Source organism: Oncorhynchus kisutch, unplaced genomic scaffold (genome assembly GCF_002021735.2).
Source record: "Oncorhynchus kisutch isolate 150728-3 unplaced genomic scaffold, Okis_V2 scaffold606, whole genome shotgun sequence".
NCBI lineage: Eukaryota > Metazoa > Chordata > Actinopteri > Salmoniformes > Salmonidae > Oncorhynchus > Oncorhynchus kisutch.
In genome coordinates this window covers 167,014-191,459 of record NW_022262551.1, presented here as the reverse complement: position 1 = coordinate 191,459, position 24,446 = coordinate 167,014, and the positions used below count along the sequence as shown (strand labels likewise).

The 24,446-nt window shown below is 44.8% G+C and overlaps 1 protein-coding gene across 8 annotated transcripts; it reads right to left on the bottom strand.

Annotated features, from left to right (window-relative positions):
- Positions 1 to 1,596: 1,596 nt before the first annotated feature.
- Positions 1,597 to 24,418, bottom strand: LOC109883517 (high mobility group nucleosome-binding domain-containing protein 3-like). 8 transcript variants are annotated; one of them, XM_031815769.1, is made up of 7 exons: positions 24,286 to 24,418; positions 11,665 to 11,760; positions 9,030 to 9,059; positions 6,272 to 6,325; positions 5,968 to 6,072; positions 5,577 to 5,676; positions 1,597 to 2,349 (listed from the first exon to the last, which is right to left on the bottom strand). In XM_031815769.1, exons 1-7 carry the CDS (start codon positions 24,298 to 24,300, stop codon positions 2,342 to 2,344), a joined length of 408 nt encoding a protein of 135 aa, XP_031671629.1. In that variant the 5' UTR covers positions 24,301 to 24,418; the 3' UTR covers positions 1,597 to 2,341. The 8 variants fall into 8 exon arrangements, with proteins under 8 accessions (XP_031671629.1, XP_031671630.1, XP_031671632.1 ...); XM_031815770.1 differs by having other exon boundaries at positions 5,968 to 6,069; XM_031815772.1 differs by having other exon boundaries at positions 11,695 to 11,760.
- Between the last annotated feature and the right edge of the window lie 28 nt (positions 24,419 to 24,446).

The following is a 24,446-nucleotide window of genomic DNA, read 5'->3' as shown; positions in this document are numbered from 1 at the left end:
GCTAGATCATACTGTCTCAATTATATTATGACAGACCAGCTATATCAACTGTCTCTATTATATTATGACGACCAGCTAGATCTACTGTTATTATATTATGACAGACCAGCTCGATCTACTGTCTCTATTATATTATGACAGACCAGCTAGATCTACTGTTACCATTATATTATGACAGACCAGCTAGATCTACTGTCTCTGTTATATTTTAACAGACCAGCTAGATCTACTGTCTCTATTATATTATGACAGACCAGCTAGAGCTACTGTCTCTTATATTATGACAGACCAGCTAGATCTACTGTCTCTTATATTATGACAGACCAGCTAGATCTACTGTCTCTATTATATTATGAAGGACCAGCTAGATCTACTGTCTCTATTATTTTATGACAGACCAGCTAGCGCTACTGTCTCTATTATATTATGACAGACCAGCTAGATCTACTGTTACCATATATTATGAAAGACCAGCTAGAGCTACTGTCTCTGTTATATTTTGACAGACCAGCTAGATCTACTGTCTCTATTATATTATGACAGACCAGCTAGAGCTACTGTCTCTATTATATTATGACAGACCAGCTAGATCTACTGTCTCTATTATATTATGAAGGACCAGCTAGATCTACTGTCTCTATTATTTTATGACAGACCAGCTAGCGCTACTGTCTCAAATATTATGACAGACCAGCTAGATCAACTGTCTCTATTATATTATGACAGACATGCTAGATCTACTGTCTCTATTATATTATGACAGACCAGCTACATCTACTGTCTTTATTATATTATGACAGACCAGCTAGAACTACTGTCTCTATTATATTATGACAGACCAGCTAGATCTACTTTCTCTATTATATTATGACAGACCAGCTAGATCTACTGTCTCTGTTATATTTTGACAGACCAGCTAGATCTACTGTCTCTATTATATTATGACAGACCAGGTATTTGTACTGTCAATATTATATTATGACAGACCATCTAGATATACTGTCTCTATTATATTATGACAGACCAGATAGATCTAATGTCTCTATTATATTATTACAGACCAGCTAGATCTACTGTCTCTATAATATTATGACAGACCAGCTAGATCTACTGTCTCTATTATACTATGACATACCAGCTAGATCTACTGTCTATTATATTCATACGGACCAGCTAGATCCATCAGGTGATGTTGTACTGTAGAATCAGGTGGTGATGTTGTATTGTAGAATCAGGCGGTGATGTTGTATTGTAGAGTCAGGTGATGATGTATTGTAGAATCAGGGGTGATGTTGTACTGTAGAATCAGGGGGTTGGGGGTCAATTTTAAATAGTCCGTTGGCCATTTTATTAATTGTTCAGCAGTCTTATGGCTTTGGGGTAGAATGTGTTAAGAAGCCTTTTGGACCTGGACGTGGTGCTCCGGTACCGCTTGCCGTGCAGTAGCAGAGAGAACAGTCTATGACTAAGGTGGCTGGAGTCTTTGACATTTTTTGGGGCCTTTGACACCGCCTTGTATAGAGGTCCTGGACGGCAGGAAGCTTGGCCCCAGTGATGTACTGTGCAGAGAGACAAAACACACGCTACTCACAAGACTTCAACTTTCAGCTTTTATTTCAAAATAATGTTTTCCCCCAGGCAGGGTGGAACTCAGAGGTTCTTGAATCCACAGCGTTCTAGAACTGAAACACCACTTGTTATTGCTAACTGCCAGTTTCAAACACAGGAGTGACAATTCTCAAACTTTTCTACATCTGCTTAAAAAGCTGCAAATATTCTCCATGGCTACACCTCAGTTCAGGGTCAAAGTTCACCTGTGATGTCATAGGAGCCTAGTTTGACCCCTGGGTCGCTGATGTCATAGCCGGGAGATCAAATTAATTTACAGTGATGTCATCAAAAAGAGCTATCTTAGTAGAGAGGATATGACATCATCATTTAAAAAGGACGTGAGAGACATATAATGGTGACCCTGTGAGGCTCCTCCCACTGCCAGAGGAAGAATAGTTGCAGCCATTTTTTTAAAACATGTCACTTCATTCTGTCTTTCAAGAAAAGGAAGAGGAGAAAGAGAGGGAGAGGAGTAAAACAACAAAATGGAAGAGAGGGAGGAAAGGATTGGAAAAGAGAGAGTGATAGAACTGCAAGGAGGAGTGTGGACGTGGGGTGTTGGTTTATCTTCGCTAATATCACAGGACCCAAAAAATTCAGCATTTTACAAAATCCTCGTAAAAAAAAGATCCTTTCTTTGTTTCCATGGTACCAGTTTGGGAGAAGTCAGAGAAAGACACACCCCCAATTTCCTCATGCCTTCTCCTCGTCAGACCCCGCCCCCACAGCCTCAGTCTCCTGCAGACAGACACAAACACATAGAATTAGGAATCAGAATACTAGAATGGACATGAACCTTCTTATGATGGGATAAAGGTCAGCCATGATGGTCAGGGAGTTGGTCAATCATGGTTTGCCAGTGCTGTGATAAGATAGTGTAAAATAATGAATTTGAAGAATTTATCTACACTGTATGTTTGTTAACTAGCTAGCCAGACAGTTTTAAAGGAATGACTCCACTAATTATTTTGTAACTGCCAATATTCCAAAGGGCTCCTGAGAGGCACAGCGGTCTAAGGCACCTCATCTCAGTGCAAGAGGCGTCACTACAGTCCCTGGCTCAAATCCAGGCGGTATCACATCCGGCTGTGATTGGGAGTCCCATAGGGCGGCGCACAATTGGCCCAGCGTCGACTGGGTTTGGCCGGGGTATGTCGTCATTGTAAATAAGAATTTGTTATTAACTGACTTGCCTAGTTAATAAAAGGTTCAATAAAAAATATGCCAACATTCCATTCAACCCATTCATATGCAGTCAAACCACAGCCATACACTGGCTGACTTACACAAGTGGTAAATGCAACAAGTACTGATATAGTATCATATAATAGCACTCACAGCTTTTCAAGATAACAATGACATTTACAGGTATTGTCTATTTGCATTTATACAATGGGTGCATCTAATCCTGTATGCTGATTGGTTAAAATCGCATTCCAGGCGGTGTCTACTCCACAAGTTACCACCGGTTAAATCTATTACTTTAAAATGCTTATTTACTCTGTTCCATCTGACTGCTGCAACACACTGCCTCCTCAGCCCAGCCAGACAATTTATAAACTTGATCTCCACTATAAAAAGCATCTAGATATTGTCTCACATGTATTTTTCGACCAACATTTAGTTATCAACATTTGTATAAACCTTGCTGTCTGTCTCTCTGACATTTGCAACATTGTTTCAATATTCAAATTGGATCACCAGCTGTCCCATAGTAATATACGTGTCAGAAGTCGGTACGAGACAGACAGGCAGGCAGCGTTTCTCAGCCAGTCGAAATCATGAATCAGCTGGCATCATTTTTATGGATATATACAAAGAAATGCAAAGTGCAGCTAGTTTGCAGTATTTCCAGCTTCAGTTTAAAGTGATTGAGTTACTGTAGCTGTGTTGTTGGCTAACTCCTCTGAGAGAGCACATGTTCTATGCCAGGCGAAATCGCGCCTCAGTAGCTCATTGTTATAGATGTATCCAAATAAATGTCACTAGAAAGCACCTTAAACAGATGCCGCTACTTTGCTGTTATTCTGGCTGCAGTTTTTGACTTTGACTGTAAATTAGCTGTAGTTGTCTAGCTAGCAAGCAAAGGATAGGAACGTTGCCAGTCAGTATGACAATGGAAGATTTAGAACAAACGACTGGTTCGCGTCCATAGACACTGAAAGACTGGGTGATGTCCATAGATACTGAACGACTGGGTCGAGTCCATAGATACTGAAAGACTGGGTCGCGTCCATAGATACTGAACGACTGGGTCGCGTCCATAGATACTGAACGACTGGGTCGCGTCCATAGATACTGAACGACTGGGTCGCGTCCATAGATACTGAACGACTGGGTCGCGTCCATAGATACTGAACGACTGGGTCGAGTCCATAGATACTGAACGACTGGGTCGAGTCCATAGATACTGAACGACTGGGTCGAGTCCATAGATACTGAACGACTGGGTCGAGTCCATAGATACTGAACGACTGGGTCGAGTCCATAGATACTGAACGACTGGGTCGAGTCCATAGACACTGAACGACTGGGTGATGTCCATAGATACTGAACGACTGGGTCGCGTCTCTGGCAACCGAACCGATAGAGAACGAATCACCATCCGGCTTGGGTAACAACCCTAGATTTGTGTCGGGACTATATCTTGTGGCAGGATGAAATGTTATGAAGAAATTCATCAAAATAACTATTTAATTATTTAAATATGTCAATTATTTGAATATGTTGGTAACCCATTGTATAAAAGGGATAATGCCACACGAAGACTGCGTTTGGAAGATATATTGGCATGGTTCGACTTCTCAGGCCCAACAACACCAGCGCCAATATATCTTATTTATCAGGACATTACACTTAAATATTTTAGAGGCTATTTATACAGAAAATTCATATAAAACCTGTATCAACTGTATTCATAATTATATGACAATATTTTAGGTTGACAATTAAATTACACAATTAAGAAATAAGGCCTGGGGAAGTGTGGTATATTGGCCAATATACCACAAACCCCGGAGGTGCTTTACTGCTATTATAAACTGGTTACCAACGTAATTAGAGCAGTAAGAGGTGAAGAGGGAGTGTCATACTACTATGACCCTTGTAAAACAACACATTACACAGTGATAATATATATTATTATTATTAATTTAGCTAGTGACAACCTAGTTCCATGGCCGAGGAAAAGACAGCTGGTCCTGCTGGCTAGTTAGTAGTATCACTAGTGATCCTGATGTGTTAACAGACTGTACATACTGAAGAGTGAGAACACACACACACACACATGTCATACAATTACTGTGTAGTAACAAAGACACACAATGTTAGTGCCCACACACTCAGTGGTTAAATCACACACTCAGTTTACAACACTCAGTGGTTAAATCACACAAACCGCATCCCAAATCGGACTCTGTTCCCTATGTCTATGCCTAGGTCTGGCTAGGTCTATGTCTATGGCTAAGCCTAGGTCTAGGTCTAGGGCTAGATCTATGGCTAGGTCTAGGGCTAGATCTATGGCTAGGTCTATGGCTAGGTCTATGGCTAGGTCTATGGCTAGGTCTAGGGCTAGATCTAGGGCTAGATCTATGGCTAGGTCTATGGCTAGGTCTAGGGCTAGATCTATGGCTAGGTCTAGGGCTAGATCTATGGCTAGGTCTATGGCTAGGTCTATGGCTAGGTCTATGGCTAGGTCTATGGCTAAGCCTAGGTCTAGGTCTATGGCTAGGTCTATGGCTAGGTCTATGGTTAGGTCTATGGCTAGATCTATGGCTAGGTCTATGGCTAGATCTATGGCTAAGCCTAGGTCTAGGGCTAGATCTATGGCTAGGTCTATGGCTAGGTCTATGGCTAGGTCTATGGCTAGGTCTAAAGTAATGCTCTACGGAGGGAATAGAGTGCCATTTGGGAGACCCCCTAACAACTCTGGTTCAAATCCTCAGCACTCTGTCGGTCTGTCATACCGTTGACTCGGACTGTCTCACTCGGTCCTCTGACAGACATGGAGTAGGGAGCAAGACTTCTGTAGTAGGTCACACTGACACTGGAGCGAGACACACAGATCTGTGTGTGTGTGTGTGTGTGTGTGTGCGAGAGAGACAGATATTGAGACAGGGAGAACATTGAAGGAAGACATGTTAGATGATTATAATCCCACAACCAGCCCCCCTCCTCCGATGGAGGTGTGGCCTAGCGTATCTCCTCTACATTCTCTGATGGAGGTGTGGCCTAGCGTACCTCCTCTACATTCTCTGATGGAGGTGTGGCCTAGCGTATCTCCTCTACATTCTCTGATGGAGGTGTGGCCTAGCGTATCTCCTCTACATTCTCTGGTGGAGGTGTGGCCTAGCGTACCTCTGTAAGAGTCTGTCGGTTATGGGAGGGGCCATCCTCCCTCTTCAACTTAGCTCCTCCTTTCTTTCCCTTCATGGCCTTGTCGTCCACCTTGTCCACCGGCTTCTAGGCAGACAGAGCCAATCAGAACACAGCATAGAAACAGAGACTACCAATCCCAACAGAGGACAGAGACAACCAATTAAAAACAGCTCTGAGAACATTCAAATGGACAGAAACTTTGAGACTTAAAAAAAAACACAACATGCATTTATGGATAAGCACTTTAACACCTGGACAGTGTGTGTGTGCTCGATGGCATTACCTTGGCGATAGCCTTTTTAGGCTTGACCTCAACCGGTTTGGGAGGAGCTGGTTTCTGTAGGTCAGAGAGAGAGAGCCATTAGCTTTAGCATTAGCCTAGTTAAAGAGTGGGGAAACGCTATAGAATTAGCTTAGTTTAGCTTAGCCTAGCACAAAAAGTGGGAAACACCATACAATTATCTTAGTTTAGAATGGGGCATTTCTATAGAATTAGCTCAGCTGAGTGAATTGGACATTTCAATGGAATTAGCTTAGCTGAGAGAATGGAGCATTTCTATAAACTTAGCTTAGCAAAGACAATGGGAAAACACCATAGAAATAGCTTAGCATAGGAATATATGTATAACCTGAACAATAGTGCATTGTGGGCTATAGGGGAGGCCATACAATACCCACTAGTAGACGGCAACACCTCAGCTGAAGGTACGTACAGACAGCTTAATCAATGCGAACTTAAAAGTATATTTAACTTAACAGTATATTTAACACATCATCATTATGTAAACAGGGAAGACTATCACTGGATCCTTTCGTTATTAAAATGACTAAAATAGAGCCGTGAGAACCTGTTGGTTAAAAATCTGTAATAACCTGATCACATAATCAGCTATAACAGTAATATTGAGATAAGGTAATGTATTAACATGGCTGTGATAATGCATTATATAAACATGGCTGTGATAATGTGTTCTATAAACATGGCTGTGATCATGTGTTCTATAAACATGGCTGTGATAATGTCTTCTATAAACATGGCTGTGATAATGTCTTCTATAAACATGGATGTGATAATGTCTTCTATAAACATGGCTGTGATAATGTCTTCTATAAACATGGCTGTGATAATGTGTTCTATAAACATGGCTGTGATAATGTGTTCTATAAACATGGCTGTGATAATATGTTCTATAAACATGGCTGTGATAATGCATTATATAAACATGGCTGTAATAATGTGTTCTATAAACATGGCTGTGATAATGCATTATATAAACATGGCTGTGATAATGCATTATATAAACATGGCTGTGATAATGCATTATATAAACATGGCTGTGATAATGCATTATATAAACATGGCTGTGATAATGTGTTCTATAAACATGGCTGTGATAATGCATTCTATAAACATGGCTGTGATAATGCATTCTATAAACATGGCTGTGATAATGTGTTCTATAAACATGGCTGTGATAATGTGTTATATAAACATGGCTGTGATAATGTGTTATATAAACATGGCTGTGATAATGTGTTATATAAACATGGCTGTGATAATGCGTTATATAAACATGGCTGTGATAATGTGTTATATAAACATGGCTGTGGTAATGCATTATATAAACATGTTAATGATAAAGGGCTAACGTTTACAACAAGCTGAAGTTACCAACTCCATGTGTCCCAAATGAAACCCTATTCTTTATGGGGTCAAAAATAGTGCACTACAAAGGGAATATGGTGCAGTTTGAGATCCGGCCCATGTGCGCCATGCTTGAAGACAGTGAAATCACGACAGACCGAGGATGAACAGAACAGATAGATATCAAGTCTGGTAAAGGAAATGAGGACGAGAGAGAAAACAAGAGCAGGACCAGAAGCAACCTGCAGGGACCTTTTCCCCCCAACACCTTTACAACACTGAATTCTGTCACGATACCCCAATGGAGACGGCTTGCTGTCACGATACCCCGATGGAGACGGCTTGCTGTCACGATACCCCGATGAAGACATCTTGCTGTCACGATACCCCGATGAAGACAGCTTGCTGTCACGATACCCCGATGGAGACGGCTTGCTGTCACGATACCCCGATGGAGACGGCTTGCTGTCACGATACCCCGATGGAGACGGCTTGCTGTCACGATACCCCGATGGAGACGGCTTGCTGTCACGATACCCCGATGAAGACGGCTTGCTGTCACGATACCCCGATGGAGACGGCTTGCTGTCATGATACCCCGATGAAGACGGCTTGCTGTCACGATACCCCGATGGAGACAGCTTGCTGTCACGATACCCCGATGCAGACGGCTTGCTGTCACGATACCCCGATGGAGGCGGCTTGCTGTCACGATACCCCGGTGAAGACGGCTTGCTGTCACGATACCCCGGTGAAGACAGCTTGCTGTCACGATACCCCGATGAAGACAGCTTGCTGTCACGATACCCCGATGGAGACGGCTTGCTGTCACGATACCCCGGTGGAGACGGCTTGCTGTCACGATACCCCGGTGAAGACGGCTTGCTGTCACGATACCCCGATGGAGACAGCTTGCTGTCACGATACCCCGATGGAGACGGCTTGCTGTCACGATACCCCGATGAAGACAGCTTGCTGTCACGATACCCCGATGGAGACGGCTTGCTGTCACGATACCCCGGTGGAGACGGCTTGCTGTCACGATACCCCGATGAAGACAGCTTGCTGTCACGATACCCCGATGGAGACGGCTTGCTGTCACGATACCCCGATGGGGGCTGCTTGCTGTCACGATACCCCGATGGAGGCGGCTTGCTGTCACGATACCCTGATGAAGACGGCTTGCTGTCACGATACCCCGATGAAGACAGCTTGCTGTTCAAACCTTGGTGAATACATTTTTGCGTGGGATTTTCCCTATTCGTTTAGAACACTCCTTTATAACTTTATAATATCATATCTGGTGACAGTGAGAAACTATGACCCATAGACTGCTTCTGGTGGAGCAACGACGAGAGAGAGGAGGGAGGAAGGAAGAGGGGATGATTAAACTTACCGATGACAACCTCTCTGACCGTCTGGTGGGCTACAGAAAGAGAGACAGCAAGAGAGAGGGGGAGAGAGAGAGACAGCAAGAGAGAGGGGAGATCAGAGACAGCAAGAGAGAGAGGGAGAGAGAGAGACAGCAAGAGAGAGAGGGAGAGAGAGAGACAGCAAGAGAGAGAGGGAGAGAGAGAGACAGCAAGAGAGAGAGGGAGAGAGAGAGACAGCAAGAGAGAGAGGGAGAGAGAGACAGCAAGAGAGAGACAGCAAGAGAGAGAGGGAGAGACAGCAAGAGGGAGGGGGGAGGAGGAGAGGGGACAGAGGGCATATCAGTTGTGTATTGAGGGTCTGTTAGTGTACTAGGGGTAGTGTACTAGGGGTAGTATACTAGGGGTAGTGTACTATGTGTAGTGAGGAGGCGTAGTGTACTAGGGGTAGTGTACTGGGCAGTAAACTATGTGTAGTGAGGAGGGGTAGTGTACTAGGGGTAGTGTACTAGGGGTAGTGAGGAGGGGTAGTGAGGAGGGGTAGTGTACTAGGGGTAGTGTACTAGGGGTAGGTATATTATGGGTAGGTACTAGGGGTAGTGTACTAGGGGTAGTGTACTAGGGGTCGTGTACTTGGTAGTGTGAAGGGGTAGTGTACTAGGGGTCGTGAGGAGGGGTAGTGTACTAGGGGTAGTGTACTAGGGGTAGTGTACTAGGGGTCGTGAGGAGGGGTAGTGTACTAGGGGTAGTGTACTAAGGGTAGTGTACTAGGGGTAGTGTGCTAGGGGTAGGTATACTAGAGGTAGTGTACTAGGGGTAGTGTGCTAGGGGTAGGTATACTAGGGGTAGTGTACTAGGGGTAGTGAGGAGGGGTAGTGAGGAGGGATAGTGTGGAGGGATAGTGTACTAAGGGTAGTGTTGAGGGGTAGTGTACTAGGGGTAGTGTACTAGGGGTAGTGTACTAGGGGTAGTGTGGAGGGATAGTGTACTAGGGGTAGTGTGGAGGGGTAGGTCTACTAGGGGTAGTGTACTAGGGGTAGTGTAGAGGGGTAGTGTAGAGGGGTAGTGTGGAAGGGTGGTGTACTAGGGGTAGTGTGGAGGGGTAGAGTACTAGGGGTAGTGTACTAAGGGTAGTGAGGAGGGTTAGTTACACTAGGGGTAGGTTTACTAGGGGCAGTGTACTAGGGGTAGGTATACCAGAGGTAGTGTTCTAGGGGTAGTGTACTAGGGGTAGGTGTACCAGGGGTAGTGTGGAGGGGTAGTGTACTATGTGTAGTGTGGAGGGGTAGTGTACTATGGGTATGTATACTAGGGGTAGTGTACTAGGGGTAGGGTGCTAGGGATAGGGTACTAGGGGTAGTGTACTAAGGGTAGTGTGGAGGGGTAGTGAGGAGGGGTAGTGTATTAAGGGTAGTGTATTAAGGGTAGTGAGTAGGGGTAGGTATACTAAGGGTAGTGAGTAGGGGTAGGTAAACTAAGGGTAGTGTACTAGGGGTAGTGTACTAGGGGTAGTGAGGAGGGGTAGTGTACTAAGGGTAGTGTGGAGGGGTAGTGTGGAGGGGTAGTGTACTAGGGGTAGTGTGGAGGGGTAGAGTACTAGGGGTAGTGTACTAAGGGTAGTGAGGAGGGGTAGTTACACTAGGGGTAGGTTTACTAGGGGTAGTGTACTAGGGGTAGGTATACCAGAGGTAGTGTGGAGGGGTAGTGTACTATGTGTAGTGTGGAGGGGTAGTGTACTATGGGTAGGTATACTAGGGGTAGTGTACTAGGGGTAGTGTACTAGGGGTAGGTCTACCAGGGGTAGTGTACTAGGGGTAGGTGTACCAGGGGTAGTGTGCTAGGGGTAGGTATACTAGGGGTAGTGTGGAGGGGTAGTGTACTATGGGTAGTGTGGAGGGGTAGTGTACTAGGGGTAGTGTATTAAGGGTAGTGTATTAAGGGTAGTGAGTAGGGGTAGGTATACTAAGGGTAGTGTACTAGGGGTAGTGTGGGTAGTGTACTAGGGGTAGTGTGGGTAGTGTACTAGGGGTAGTGTGGATAGTGTACTAGGGGTAGTGTGGATAGTGTACTAGGGGTAGTGTGGATAGTGTACTAGGGGTAGTGTGGATAGTGTACTAGGGGTAGTGTGGATAGTGTACTAGGGGTAGTGTGGATAGTGTACTAGGGGTAGTGTGGATAGTGTACTAGGGGTAGTGTGGATAGTGTACTAGGGGTAGTGTGGATAGTGTACTAGGGGTAGTGTGGATAGTGTACTAGGGGTAGTGTGGATAGTGTACTAGGGGTAGTGTGGATAGTGTACTAGGGGTAGTGTGGATAGTGTACTAGGGGTAGTGTGGATAGTGTACTAGGGGTAGTGTGGATAGTGTACTAGGGGTAGTGTGGATAGTGTACTAGGGGTAGTGTGGATAGTGTACTAGGGGTAGTGTGGATAGTGTACTAGGGGTAGTGTGGATAGTGTACTAGGGGTAGTGTGGATAGTGTACTAGGGGTAGTGTTCATCATGTATCAGGGTGTATAAGCGTTTGCTGTATGCGTTTGTGTGGTGAATCCGATACATACATAATGAGCGTGTTTGTGGTTGTGTAAAACACACACACTGTACACTGCACACACACACACTGCACACACACACACACACACACACACGCACAGAGCTCCTACCTCTTGCTTAGCGACCTCCTGCTTAGCGACCTCTTGCTTAGCGACCTCCTGCTTAGTGACTTTAGAGGCGTCCTTGGCACCAGCCCCTTCGGCAGACTAGAAGAAACAGAGAGAGGACTGAATACACAACACACCCGGTATCCACGGCTAATGAACGGCCGAGATGTCTGTTACGTTGTACGGTGAGCCAGTGGTCACCAACCAATCAAGATCACTTTCAGTCAAAAATCAAACCGAGATCTATTGCTCAGATTTTATTTTAAAACATGAAGCTAATATAAACAGTTGTGTAGGAATGAGGTTTGTGCAGTCGACCTAATGCATTATTACCTCATATTGGCTATATGCCTGTTGTGTAGGAATGAGGTTTGTGCAGTCGACCTAATGCATTATTACCTCATATTGGCTATATGCCTGTTGTGTAGGAATGAGGTTTGTGCAGTCGACCTAATGCATTATTACCTCATATTGGCTATATGCCTGTTGTGTAGGAATGAGGTTTGTGCAGTCGACCTAATGCATTATTACCTCATATTGGCTATATGCCTGTTGTGTAGGAATGAGGTTTGTGCAGTCGACCTAATGCATTATTACCTCATATTGGCTATATGCCTGTTGTGTAGGAATGAGGTTTGTGCAGTCGACCTAATGCATTATTACCTCATATTGGCTATATGCCTGTTGTGTAGGAATGAGGTTTGTGCAGTCGACCTAATGCATTATTACCTCATATTGGCTATATGCCTGTTGTGTAGGAATGAGGTTTGTGCAGTCGACCTAATGCATTATTACCTCATATTGGCTATATGCCTGTTGTGTAGGAATGAGGTTTCTGCAGTCGACCTAATGCATTATTACCTCATATTGGCTATATGCCTGTTGTGTAGGAATGAGGTTTGTGCAGTCGACCTAATGCATTATTACCTCATATTGGCTATATGCCTGTTGTGTAGGAATGAGGTTTGTGCAGTCGACCTAATGCATTATTACCTCATATTGGCTATATGCCTGTTGTGCAGGAATGAGGTTTGTGCAGTCGACCTAATGCATTATTACCTCATATTGGCTATATGCCTGTTGTGTAGGAATGAGGTTTGTGCAGTCGACCTAATGCATTATTACCTCATATTGGCTATATGCCTGTTGTGTAGGAATGAGGTTTGTGCAGTCGACCTAATGCATTATTACCTCATATTGGCTATATGCCTGTTGTGTAGGAATGAGGTTTGTGCAGTCGACCTAATGCATTATTACCTCATATTGGCTATATGCCTGTTGTGTAGGAATGAGGTTTGTGCAGTCGACCTAATGCATTATTACCTCATATTGGCTATATGCCTGTTGTGTAGGAATGAGGTTTGTGCAGTCGACCTAATGCATTATTACCTCATATTGGCTATATGCCTGTTGTGTAGGAATGAGGTTTGTGCAGTCGACCTAATGCATTATTACCTCATATTGGCTATATGCCTGTTGTGTAGGAATGAGGTTTGTGCAGTCGACCTAATGCATTAATACCTCATATTGGCTATATGCCTGTTGTGTAGGAATGAGGTTTGTGCAGTCGACCTAATGCATTATTACCTCATATTGGCTATATGCCTGTTGTGTAGGAATGAGGTTTGTGCAGTCGACCTAATGCATTAATACCTCATATTGGCTATATGCCTGTTGTGTAGGAATGAGGTTTGTGCAGTCGACCTAATGCATTATTACCTCATATTGGCTATATGCCTGTTGTGTAGGAATGAGGTTTGTGCAGTCGACCTAATGCATTATTACCTCATATTGGCTATATGCCTGTTGTGTAGGAATGAGGTTTGTGCAGTCGACCTAATGCATTATTACCTCATATTGGCTATATGCCTGTTGTGTAGGAATGAGGTTTGTGCAGTCGACCTAATGCATTATTACCTCATATTGGCTATATGCCTGTTGTGTAGGAATGAGGTTTGTGCAGTCGACCTAATGCATTATTACCTCATATTGGCTATATGCCTGTTGTGTAGGAATGAGGTTTGTGCAGTCGACCGATGCATTATTACCTCATATTGGCTATATGCCTGTTGTGTAGGAATGAGGTTTGTGCAGTCGACCTAATGCATTATTACCTCATATTGGCTGTATGCCTGTTGTGTAGGAATGAGGTTTGTGCAGTCGACCGATGCATTATTACCTCATATTGGCTATATGCCTGTTGTGTAGGAATGAGGTTTGTGCAGTCGACCTAATGCATTATTACCTCATATTGGCTATATGCCTGTTGTGTAGGAATGAGGTTTGTGCAGTCGACCTAATGCATTATTACCTCATATTGGCTTTATAACTGGTCTGCCAATATCATTGTTCTCAGAACATATTATATTTCAACACTCGAGTTTTGATAACAAAATAGATCAGTTGGTGTAGCACTTGCGAGGCACAGCTGAGCATAAATCGAGCAAATCATTTTATTTTTTATTTTCCTGGACTGATGGTACGGGACACCTGCATGTAATGTCATGGTGCTTTCAAGAAAACTGGGAACTGAACGAGGGAAAATCATGACGTCAGAGTTTCCGAGGTAGATAACCGTTCAAAACAATTTTTTCTAGTAGGATCTCGTTTATTTCTGAGTTCCCAGTTCTTGAACGCACTGAAGTCGGAGATTTCCGAGTTTCCAGTTGCTTTGAACACAGCATTAGTCTCAGCGGAGGGAGGGAGGGATGGAGGGAGAGAGAGAGCACTGTCCCCTGTTCTCTCCTATCTTTCCTCCAGTGATACTGACCAGAGAGAGGCGAAACTCAAGTCGCACCTCAAGCACAAATTCATGTTGTACCTAATGACCAGAGAAAGTGAAATATTCAGTGATATTTAAATAGACACGACGAACTGCAAAAAAAAAAAAAGAGGTCGGCGGCACGTTAATATCCATCACGAGGTTGCTCCAGCCTGGCCTATGAATGGACGTTTACAGAGTAGGCCTTGCACACTCTGGCCTGCATCTAGCTGATCTGTCATCATTAGTCCAACAGTTGCACATGAGAGTTTCTACTGGACGAATTCAGGTATGTTTATCCTCGTTTCATTTAGTTTGCTTCCGTTTAAGGAACGTTTTTCAACAGAATCGGCGCTATGAATACACTCCTGATCACACGCAAACCCAGTTCACTGTCATAGCAGCCACATACAAACAGCATGATCACTGTCATAGCAGCCACGTACAAACAGCATGATCACTGTCATAGCAGCCACGTACAAACAGCATGATCACTGTCATACCAGACACATACGAACAGCTCGTTGTATATATAATTCCTTCTCACATCTATCTACTGCTCTTGTTCTCCCACCTTTTCCCTTCGCTTGTGGACTTCAGTGCACAACACATCAGCTGTCTGTGACCAGGGGGAAAAAAACGTTCCAAACCTTCATATCATGGCCGTGAATCACTAAACACAGCCTACATCGTTTGTCAGTCATAGTCAACAAAGAACTAACACGTTATGAAACCCGCTACAATCATGCAGTACATTTGAGCGGTTACACTAGCGGGACCCGGTGGCAATAAATTAATAAAAGCAGAAGCTTACCTTGGAAGAGCTCCAGTGTTGGACAGCCATAGCCAGCTAGCTAACATAGCATCCGTCTCTGTTGGACAGCCATAGCCAGCTAGCTAACATAGCATCCCTCTCTGTTGGACAGCCATAGCCAGCTAGCTAACATAGCATCCGTCTCTGTTGGACAGCCATAGCCAGCTAGCTAACATAGCATCCCTCTCTGTTGGACAGCCATAGCCAGCTAGCTAACATAGCATCCGTCTCTGTTGGACAGCCATAGCCAGCTAGCTAACATAGCATCCATCTCTGTTGGACAGCCATAGCCAGCTAGCTAACATAGCATCCCTCTCTGTTGGACAGCCATAGCCAGCTAGCTAACATAGCATCCCTCTCTGTTGGACAGCCATAGCCAGCTAGCTAACATAGCATCCATCTCTGAGCTGTTTTTTTTATTTAAATTTAACCTTTATTTTCAATGGTGGCCTATCAGGGAACAGTGGGTGCCTTGTTAACGGGAAGAACAACAGATTTTGACCTTGTCAGCTCAGGGATTCAATCCAGCAACCTTTCGGATACTGGCCCAACGCTCTAACCTGCCGCATAGGTTAAACTAGCTAGCTGCATTTGACACCAGCTGAGTAAGTGAAAGTGAAAGTAAAAATATATATTCTATGATAGCTCTCCCTCTCTCTGCTTCTCCTTCATTTTGGAAGAAGTGAAGTTGTTAAACTGTTTAACTATTGTCCTTCTCTCTCTGAGTCAACTACTTACCACAATTTATGCACTGCCGTGCTAGTTAGCTGTAGCTTATGCTTTCAGTCCTCGATACATTCTCTGATCCTTTAATTGAGTGGATAACATGTCAGTTAACGATGCAAGAGCTCCGAGGACGTTCTCCGGACGTTGTCATAATTACTGTGTAAGACTATGGAAAAGGGGTGAAAACCATTCGCCTCCTAGGTTTTGTATTGAAGTCAATGTACCCAGAGGAGGACGGAAGCTAGCTGTCCTCCGGCTACACCATGGTGCTACCCAAGAAGGAGCTGTTGAAGCAACTGTAGATCTTCATGGTAAAACAGTGTGTTTTAATAAATTATTTGGTGACGTGATTTATTTATATATATTTAGTAAAGTTTTATCTAAAAAGGAAAACTTTTATAATGTTTCACTATTTACTGAGGTCCTCCCCTTCCTCCTCTGACGAGCCTCCACTGGTGTTTGTACCCCAGATCGATTAAGGAGACCAAACACCATGGTGCTACCCAAGAAGTACTACTACTAACTACTAATGTTTCCTCCTCTGACGAGCCTCCACTGGTGTTTGTACCCCAGATCGATCAAGGAGACCAAACATCCATTTGATCATAAAATACTAATGAATATTAACAAAGTCTCTCAGAAACCTCACTAAGACATTAGAGAGAGTTTAGAGTTTCCCCGACACAGATTACTGTAAACCTTGTCCTGGACGAAACAACATTTTACAAGGAGAATCTCAGGAGCATATTTCTTAGTCCAGGACTTTAATCTGTGGATCTGGAGGATCAGGAAGTTTCATGACTAATAGTAATTATGACTGGAGAGGAGATGAGTGGACTAGAGATCATGACTATCAGCAGATACTATCTCTCAGCCTCGGGGACAGTGCCACTGGAGGTCTCTTCACAGTCCCCGAGTCCAGAACAGACTATGGGAGGCACACATTGCTACACAGAGCCATGACTACATGGAACTCTATTCCACATCAAGTAACTAATGCAAGCAGAAGAATCTGATTTTTTAAAACACCTTATGGAACAGCGGGGAATGTTCCATACATTGGAACAGACACTTGCATACACACGATAACATACGCACTATACATACACATAGATTTAGTCCTGTAGATATGTGGTAGAGGTGGAGTAGGTCCATAATAAACCCCAGGAAGAGTAGCTGCTGCCTTGGCAGGAACTAATGGGGATCCATAATAAACCACAGGAAGAATAAACCCCAGGAAGAGTAGCTGCTGCCTTGACAGGAACTAATGGGGATCCATAATAAACGGTAGGCAGGTAGATGGGTAGGCAGGTAGATGGGTAGGCAGGTAGACGGGTAGGCAGGTAGACGGGCTGGCAGGTAGACGGGTCGGCAGGTAGACAGGTAGGCAGGTAGACGGGCTGGTAGGTAGACGGGTAAGGCAGGTAGTTGGGTAGGCAGGTAGACGGGTAGGCAGGTAGACGGGTAGGCAGGTAGATGGGCTGGTAGGTAGATGGGTAGGCGGGTAGACGGGTAGGCAGGTAGATGGGTAGGCAGGTAGATGGGTAGGCAGGTAGACGGGTAGGTACGTAGACGGGTAGGCAGATGGGTAGACAGGTAGATGGGTAGGTAGGTAGACGGGTAGGTACGTAGACGGGTAGGTAGGTAGACGGGTAGGGAGGTAGATGGGTAGGGAGGTACACGGGTAGACAGGCTGGTAGGTAGGCGGGTAGGCAGGTAGACAGGTAGACATAGATTTAGTCCTGTAGATATGTGGTAGAGGTGGAGTAGGTCCATAATAAACCCCAGGAAGAGTAGCTGCTGCCTTGACAGGAACTAATGGGGATCCATAATAAACGGTAGGCAGGTAGATGGGTAGGCAGGTAGATGGGTAGGCAGGTAGATGGGTAGGCAGGTAGACGGGTAGGCAGGTAGACGGGCTGGCAGGTAGACGGGTCGGCAGGTAGACAGGTAGGCAGGTAGACGGGCTGGTAGGTAGACGGGTAAGGCAGGTAGTTGGGTAGGCAGGTAGACGGGTAGGCAGGTAGACGGGTAGGCAGGTAGATGGGCTGGTAGGTAGATGGGTAGGCGGGTAGACGGGTAGGCAGGTAGATGGGTAGGCAGGTAGATGGGTAGGCAGGTAGATGGGTAGGCAGGTAGACGGGTAGGTACGTAGACGGGTAGGCAGATGGGTAGACAGGTAGATGGGTAGGTAGGTAGACGGGTAGGTACGTAGACGGGTAGGTAGGTAGACGGGTAGGGAGGTAGATGGGTAGGGAGGTACACGGGTAGACAGGCTGGTAGGTAGGCGGGTAGGCAGGTAGACAGGTAGACAGGCTGGTAGGTAGGCTGGTAGGTAGGCGGGTAGGCAGGTAGATAGGTAGACAGGCTGGTAGGTAGACGAGTAGGCAGGTAGACAGGCTCACAGGTAGGCAGGTAGACAGGCTAGCTAAACACCTATGTATCTAGGGTCTTCCTCTAAAAACAGGCTATGCAAACACCCTGATGGTTTAGCCAGAGGACAATACATAATTTACATAGCAACAATCTCTTTCACTATGTCCCCCCTCCCTCTCTCTCTGCTTCACTCTCCATGCCCCCCTCCCTCTCTCTCTGCTTCACTCTCCATGCCCCCTATCTCTCTCTGCCTCACTCTACCTGCCCCCCTCCCTCTCTCTCTGCCTCACTCTCCATGCCCCCCTCCCTCTCTCTCTGCTTCACTCTCCATGCCCCCTATCTCTCTCTGCCTCACTCTCCATGCCCCCCTCTCTGCATGCCCCCCACCCACCCTCTCTCTCTCTCTCTCTATCCCCCCTCTCTGCATGCCCCCCACCCTCTCTCTCTCTCTCTCTCTCTCTGCCTCACTCTCCCTGCCCCCTATCTCTCTCTGCCTCACTCTCTATGCTTCACTCTCCATGCCCCCCTCCCTCTCTCTCTGCTTCACTCTCCATGCCCCCTATCTCTCTCTGCCTCACTCTACCTGCCCCCCTCCCTCTCTCTCTGCCTCACTCTCCATGCCCCCCTCCCTCTCTCTCTGCTTCACTCTCCATGCCCCCTGTCTCTCTCTGCCTCACTCTCCATGCCCCCCTCCCTCTCTCTCTGCCTCACTCTCCATGCCCCCCTCCCTCTCTCTCTGCTTCACTCTCCATGCCCCCCTCCCTCTCTCTCTGCTTCACTCTCCATGCCCCCTATCTCTCTCTGCCTCACTCTCCATGCCCCCCTCTCTGCATGCCCCCCACCCACCCTCTCTCTCTCTCTATCCCCCCTCTCTGCATGCCCCCCACCCTCTCTCTCTCTCTCTCTCTCTCTGCCTCACTCTCCCTGCCCCCTATCTCTCTCTGCCTCACTCTCTATCCCCCCTCTCTGCATGCCCCCCACCCACCCTCTCTCTCTCTCAATTCAATTCAATTCAAGGGCTTTATTGGCATGGGAAACATGTGTTAACATTGCCAAAGCAAGTGTGGTAGACAACATACAAAGTGAATATATAAAGTGAAAAACAAATAAAATTAACAGTAAACATTACACATACAGAAGTTTCAAAACAGTAAAGACATTACAAATGTCATATTATATATATATATATACAGTGTTCTAACAATGTACAAATGGCTAAAGGACACAAGATAAAATAAATAAGCATAAATATGGGTTGTATTTACAATGGTGTTTGTTCTTCACTGGTTGCCCTTTTCTCGTGGCAACAGGTCACAAATCTTGCTGCTGTGATGGCACACTGTGGAATTTCACCCAGTAGATATGGGAGTTTTTCAAAATTGGATTTGTTTTCGAATTCTTTGTGGATCTGTGTAATCTGAGGGAAATATGTCTCTCTAATATGGTCATACATTGGGCAGGAGGTTAGGAAGTGCAGCTCAGTTTCCACCTCATTTTGTGGGCAGTGAGCACATAGCCTGTCTTCTCTTGAGAGCCATGTCTGCCTACGGCGGCCTTTCTCAATAGCAAGGCTATGCTCACTGAGTCTGTACATAGTCAAGGCTTTCCTTAATTTTGGGTCAGTCACAGTGGTCAGGTATTCTGCCGTGGTGTACTCCTGTTTAGGGCCAAATAGCAAAAAAACTGAGCAAACTAGAAAGCTAAGTCTTTCAATTTTGTCAAGTAATTATCTTTTTGTTTTCTCATGATTTGGTTGGGTCTAATTGTGTTGCTGTCCTTGGCTCTGTGGGGTCTGTTGGTGTTTGTGATCAGAGCCCCAGGACCAGATTGCTTAGGGGACTCTTCTCCAGGTTAACCTCTCTGTAGGTAATGCTTTTGTTATGGAAGGTTTTGGAATCACTTCCTTTTAGGTGGTTGTAGAATTTAACAGCTCTTTTCTGGGTTTTGATAATTAGAGGGTATCGGCCTAATTCTGCTCTGCATGCATTATTTGGTGTTTTACATTGTACACGGATGATATTTTTGCAGAATTCTGCATACAGAATCTCAATTTGGTGTTTGTCCCGTTTTGTGAAATCTTGGTTGATGTGCAGACCCAGACCTCACAACCATGAAGGGCAATGGGTTCTATAACTGATTGAAGTATTTTTAGCCAGATCCTAATTGGGATGTCAAATGTTATCAAATCAAATGTATTTATAAAGCCCTTCTTACATCAGCTGATGCCACAAACCCTCCATGCAAGCTTCAATGCCATACAACTCTCCTTCCGTGGCCTCCAATTGCTCTTAAATACAAGTAAAACTAAATGCATGCTCTTCAACCGATCGCTACTTGCACCTACCCGCCTGTCCAACATCACTACTCTGGACGGCTCTGACTTAGAATACGTGGACAACTACAAATACTTAGGTGTCTGGTTAGACTGTAAACTCTCCTTCCAGACCCATATCAAACATCTCCAATCCAAAGTTAAATCTAGAATTGGCTTCCTATTTCGCAACAAAGCATCCTTCACTCATGCTGCCAAATATACCCTTGTAAAACTGACCATCCTACCAATCCTCGACTTTGGCGATGTCATTTACAAAATAGCCTCCAATACCCTACTCAACAAATTGGATGCAGTCTATCACAGTGCAATCCGTTTTATCACCAAAGCCCCATATACTACCCACCATTGCGACCTGTACGCTCTCGTTGGCTGGCCCTCGCTTCATACTCGTCGCCAAACCCACTGGCTCCATGTCATCTACAAGACCCTGCTAGGTAAAGTCCCCCCTTATCTCAGCTCGCTGGTCACCATAGCATCTCCCACCTGTAGCACACGCTCCAGCAGGTATATCTCTCTAGTCACCCCCAAAACCAATTCTTTCTTTGGCCGCCTCTCCTTCCAGTTCTCTGCTGCCAATGACTGGAACGAACTACAAAAATCTCTGAAACTGGAAACACTTATCTCCCTCACTAGCTTTAAGCACCAACTGTCAGAGCAGCTCACAGATTACTGCACCTGTACATAGCCCACCTATAATTTAGCCCAAACAACTACCTCTTTCCCAACTGTATTTAATTTTTATTTATTTATTTATTTTGCTCCTTTGCACCCCATTATTTTTTATTTCTACTTTGCACATTCTTCCATTGCAAAACTACCATTCCAGTGTTTTACTTGCTATATTGTATTTACTTTGCCATCATGGCCTTTTTTGCCTTTACCTCCCTTCTCACCTCATTTGCTCACATTGTATATAGACTTGTTTATACTGCATTATTGACTGTATGTTTGTTTTTACTCCATGTGTAACTCTGTGTCGTTTTATCTGTCGAACTGCTTTGCTTTATCTTGGCCAGGTCGCAATTGTAAATGAGAACTTGTTCTCAACTTGCCTACCTGGTTAAATAAAGGTGTTCTCAACTTGCCTACCTGGTTAAATAAAGGTGTTCTCAACTTGCCTACCTGGTTAAATAAAGGTGTTCTCAACTTGCCTACCTGGTTAAATAAAGGTGTTCTCAACTAGCCTACCTGGTTAAATAAAGGTGTTCTCAACTAGCCTACCTGGTTAAATAAAGGTGTTCTCAACTAGCCTACCTGGTTAAATAAAGGTAAAATAAAAATAAAAATAAATAAAAAGTGCTGTACAGAAACCCAGCCTAAAACCCCAAACAGCAATGCAGGTGTAGAAGCACGTTATGTTCCTTTTGATGGCATAGAAGGCCTTTCTTGCCTTGTCTCTCAGATCGTTCAAAGCTTTGTGGAAGTCACCTGTGGCGCTGATGTTTAGGCCGAGGTACAGTATGTATCATTTTTTTTTGTGTGCTCTAGGGCAACGGCGTCTAGATTGAATTTGTATTCGTGGTCCTGGCAACTGGACCTTTTTTGGAACACTTATTTTTGTCATACTGAGATTTACTGTCAGGGCCCAGGTCTGACAGAATCTGTGCAGAAGATATAGGTGCTGCTGTAGAACCTCCTTGGTTGGGGCCAGAAGCACCAGATCATCAGCAAACAGTAGACATTTGACTTCAGATTCTAGTAGGGTGAGACCGGGTGCTGCAGACTTTTCTAGTGCCCTCACCAATTCATTGATATATATGTTGAAGAGGGTGGGGCTTAAACTGCACCCATGTCTCACCCCACGGCCCTGTGGGAAGAAGTCTGTGTTTTTTGGCAATTTTAACCGCACACCTGTTGTTTGTGAACATGGATTTCATAATGGTGTATGTTTTACCCCCAACACCACTTTCCATCAGTTTGTATAGCAGACCCTCATGACAAATTGAGTCAAAAGCTTTTTTTGAAATCAACAAAGCATGACAAGACTGCCTTTGTTTTGGTTTGTTTGTTTGTCAATTAGGGTGTCCAGGGTGAATGTGTGGCCTGTCGTAAAGTCATTTGCTAAAAAGCTACTTTGACATTTTCTCACTGAGGAAATGCATGAGTCTGCTGTTAATGATAATGCTGTGGATTTTCCCAAGGTTGCTGTTGACGCTTCTCCCACAGTAGTTATCGAGGTTAAATTTGTTGGGGAAGATGCCAGAGTTGAAGAGTTTAAGTATAGCCAATTGGAATTTGTGGTCTGTATATTATATAATTTCATTGAGAATACCATCAACATATGTTTTTGTTGTTTGTTCTTTGTTATAGTTTCAAAAAGATTGGAGACTGGAGATGGAGACTGACTTGACTGGTTAAATAAAGAAAAAAATTACCCGAATAGCGGGTTGAGGAAGCAAAATAGTGATTGCTTTGCATCGCAGTTAGCCACTGATTCCTTCCAAACTTCATTGTTGAATTTGTGATTTCCGACTTGCTGTGTAATGTCCAATGGCTGATGAGCACCGATACGTTTTATCTATAATTTCTCTGAATATGACAAGGATTGAAAAGGATTTGCCAGTAGATTGTCAACGTGATTCATGATGATGACTGCTTGTCTAGCTAGCATGTTAGCCAAGATTTTGAAAGTATGCTGTTGACATGATCAGTCCAATCAAAGCTACGGCAGAAATAACCTGATTTTGTCGTAATTGTATCTGTGGCCAATGATCTTGAGCCTTCTTGGACAAGCACTTCTAATGTAAATGTATGGCAGCACCCAAAGGGGCTTGAAGTGCCTTGCTTTCCCTGGAGATTCTGCGGTGACAGCGTCCCCATGAGTGACGGAACACTGAGCCAATCACCACATAAGTAGAGAGGATGACCAACGCCTATGCTCGGTGCTCTCGCTGCCTGTCTCTCCACCACAGTCAGCACCGAGCCGGGCTGAAACGCCTGCATTTAACAGCCTTACCCAAGAGACCATGCTTCTATGCATCTTTAGCAACTCAAGGATTACATTTTTTTTTTTTACATTGTTTGCAAATTGATCTTTTTAATTTTTTAAGTAAATAGGTAGGAAAACAAAATGACAGGTCGCCACAGTGAGAGAGAGCGAGGAAGAGGCTGTCCTTCTAGAGGGAAAAAACATCTGAAATCCTTCTTCCATCGACAGATTTAAATCCCTACCGGTAGACAGGTCTAACACGTTAAAATGCACTAAAGGCACAATCATCTCCAAGCAGTCACTACGGGGATAAAGCGGCCGTTTCAAACCGCCAGCGGCGGTGGTACGGCACGCATCCCTACCGGTCGGTATTCCGGAGCGCAAGCTGTGCACTGCGTGGTTACAGACAGTCCGGTATGTGTGAACAGGGAGTACATACCGGCCATGAACGGCGAGAGAGAGAGAGCAGGGGCTTCGACAGAAAACACACCGAATAACATGGAGGAACGCTGCCATGTCCCGCGCATCCACTCTACACTCCCATCAGACCGAAAAGGTCCCAGTTGAACCGTTCTAACAGGCGGTGCTCGGGTTTGGAAACTTTCGCATCAGCTCACCTGCTAGGAGAGACGCGCCGCTTATCCTGTCTCTCACAGATACAAAAAAAAAAGAGAGCGACTCACCTTCCTTTTAGGCATGATGTTACAGAGATACTATTGCCGTCAGAAAGGATCAAATAGTCCACCCTGCAGGTCCACAGCGCGAGTTTAGAAGTAACCTTCCACCAGATACCGGATCAATACTAAACACCTTCTATAATCACATGGTAATCATATGCAGACCT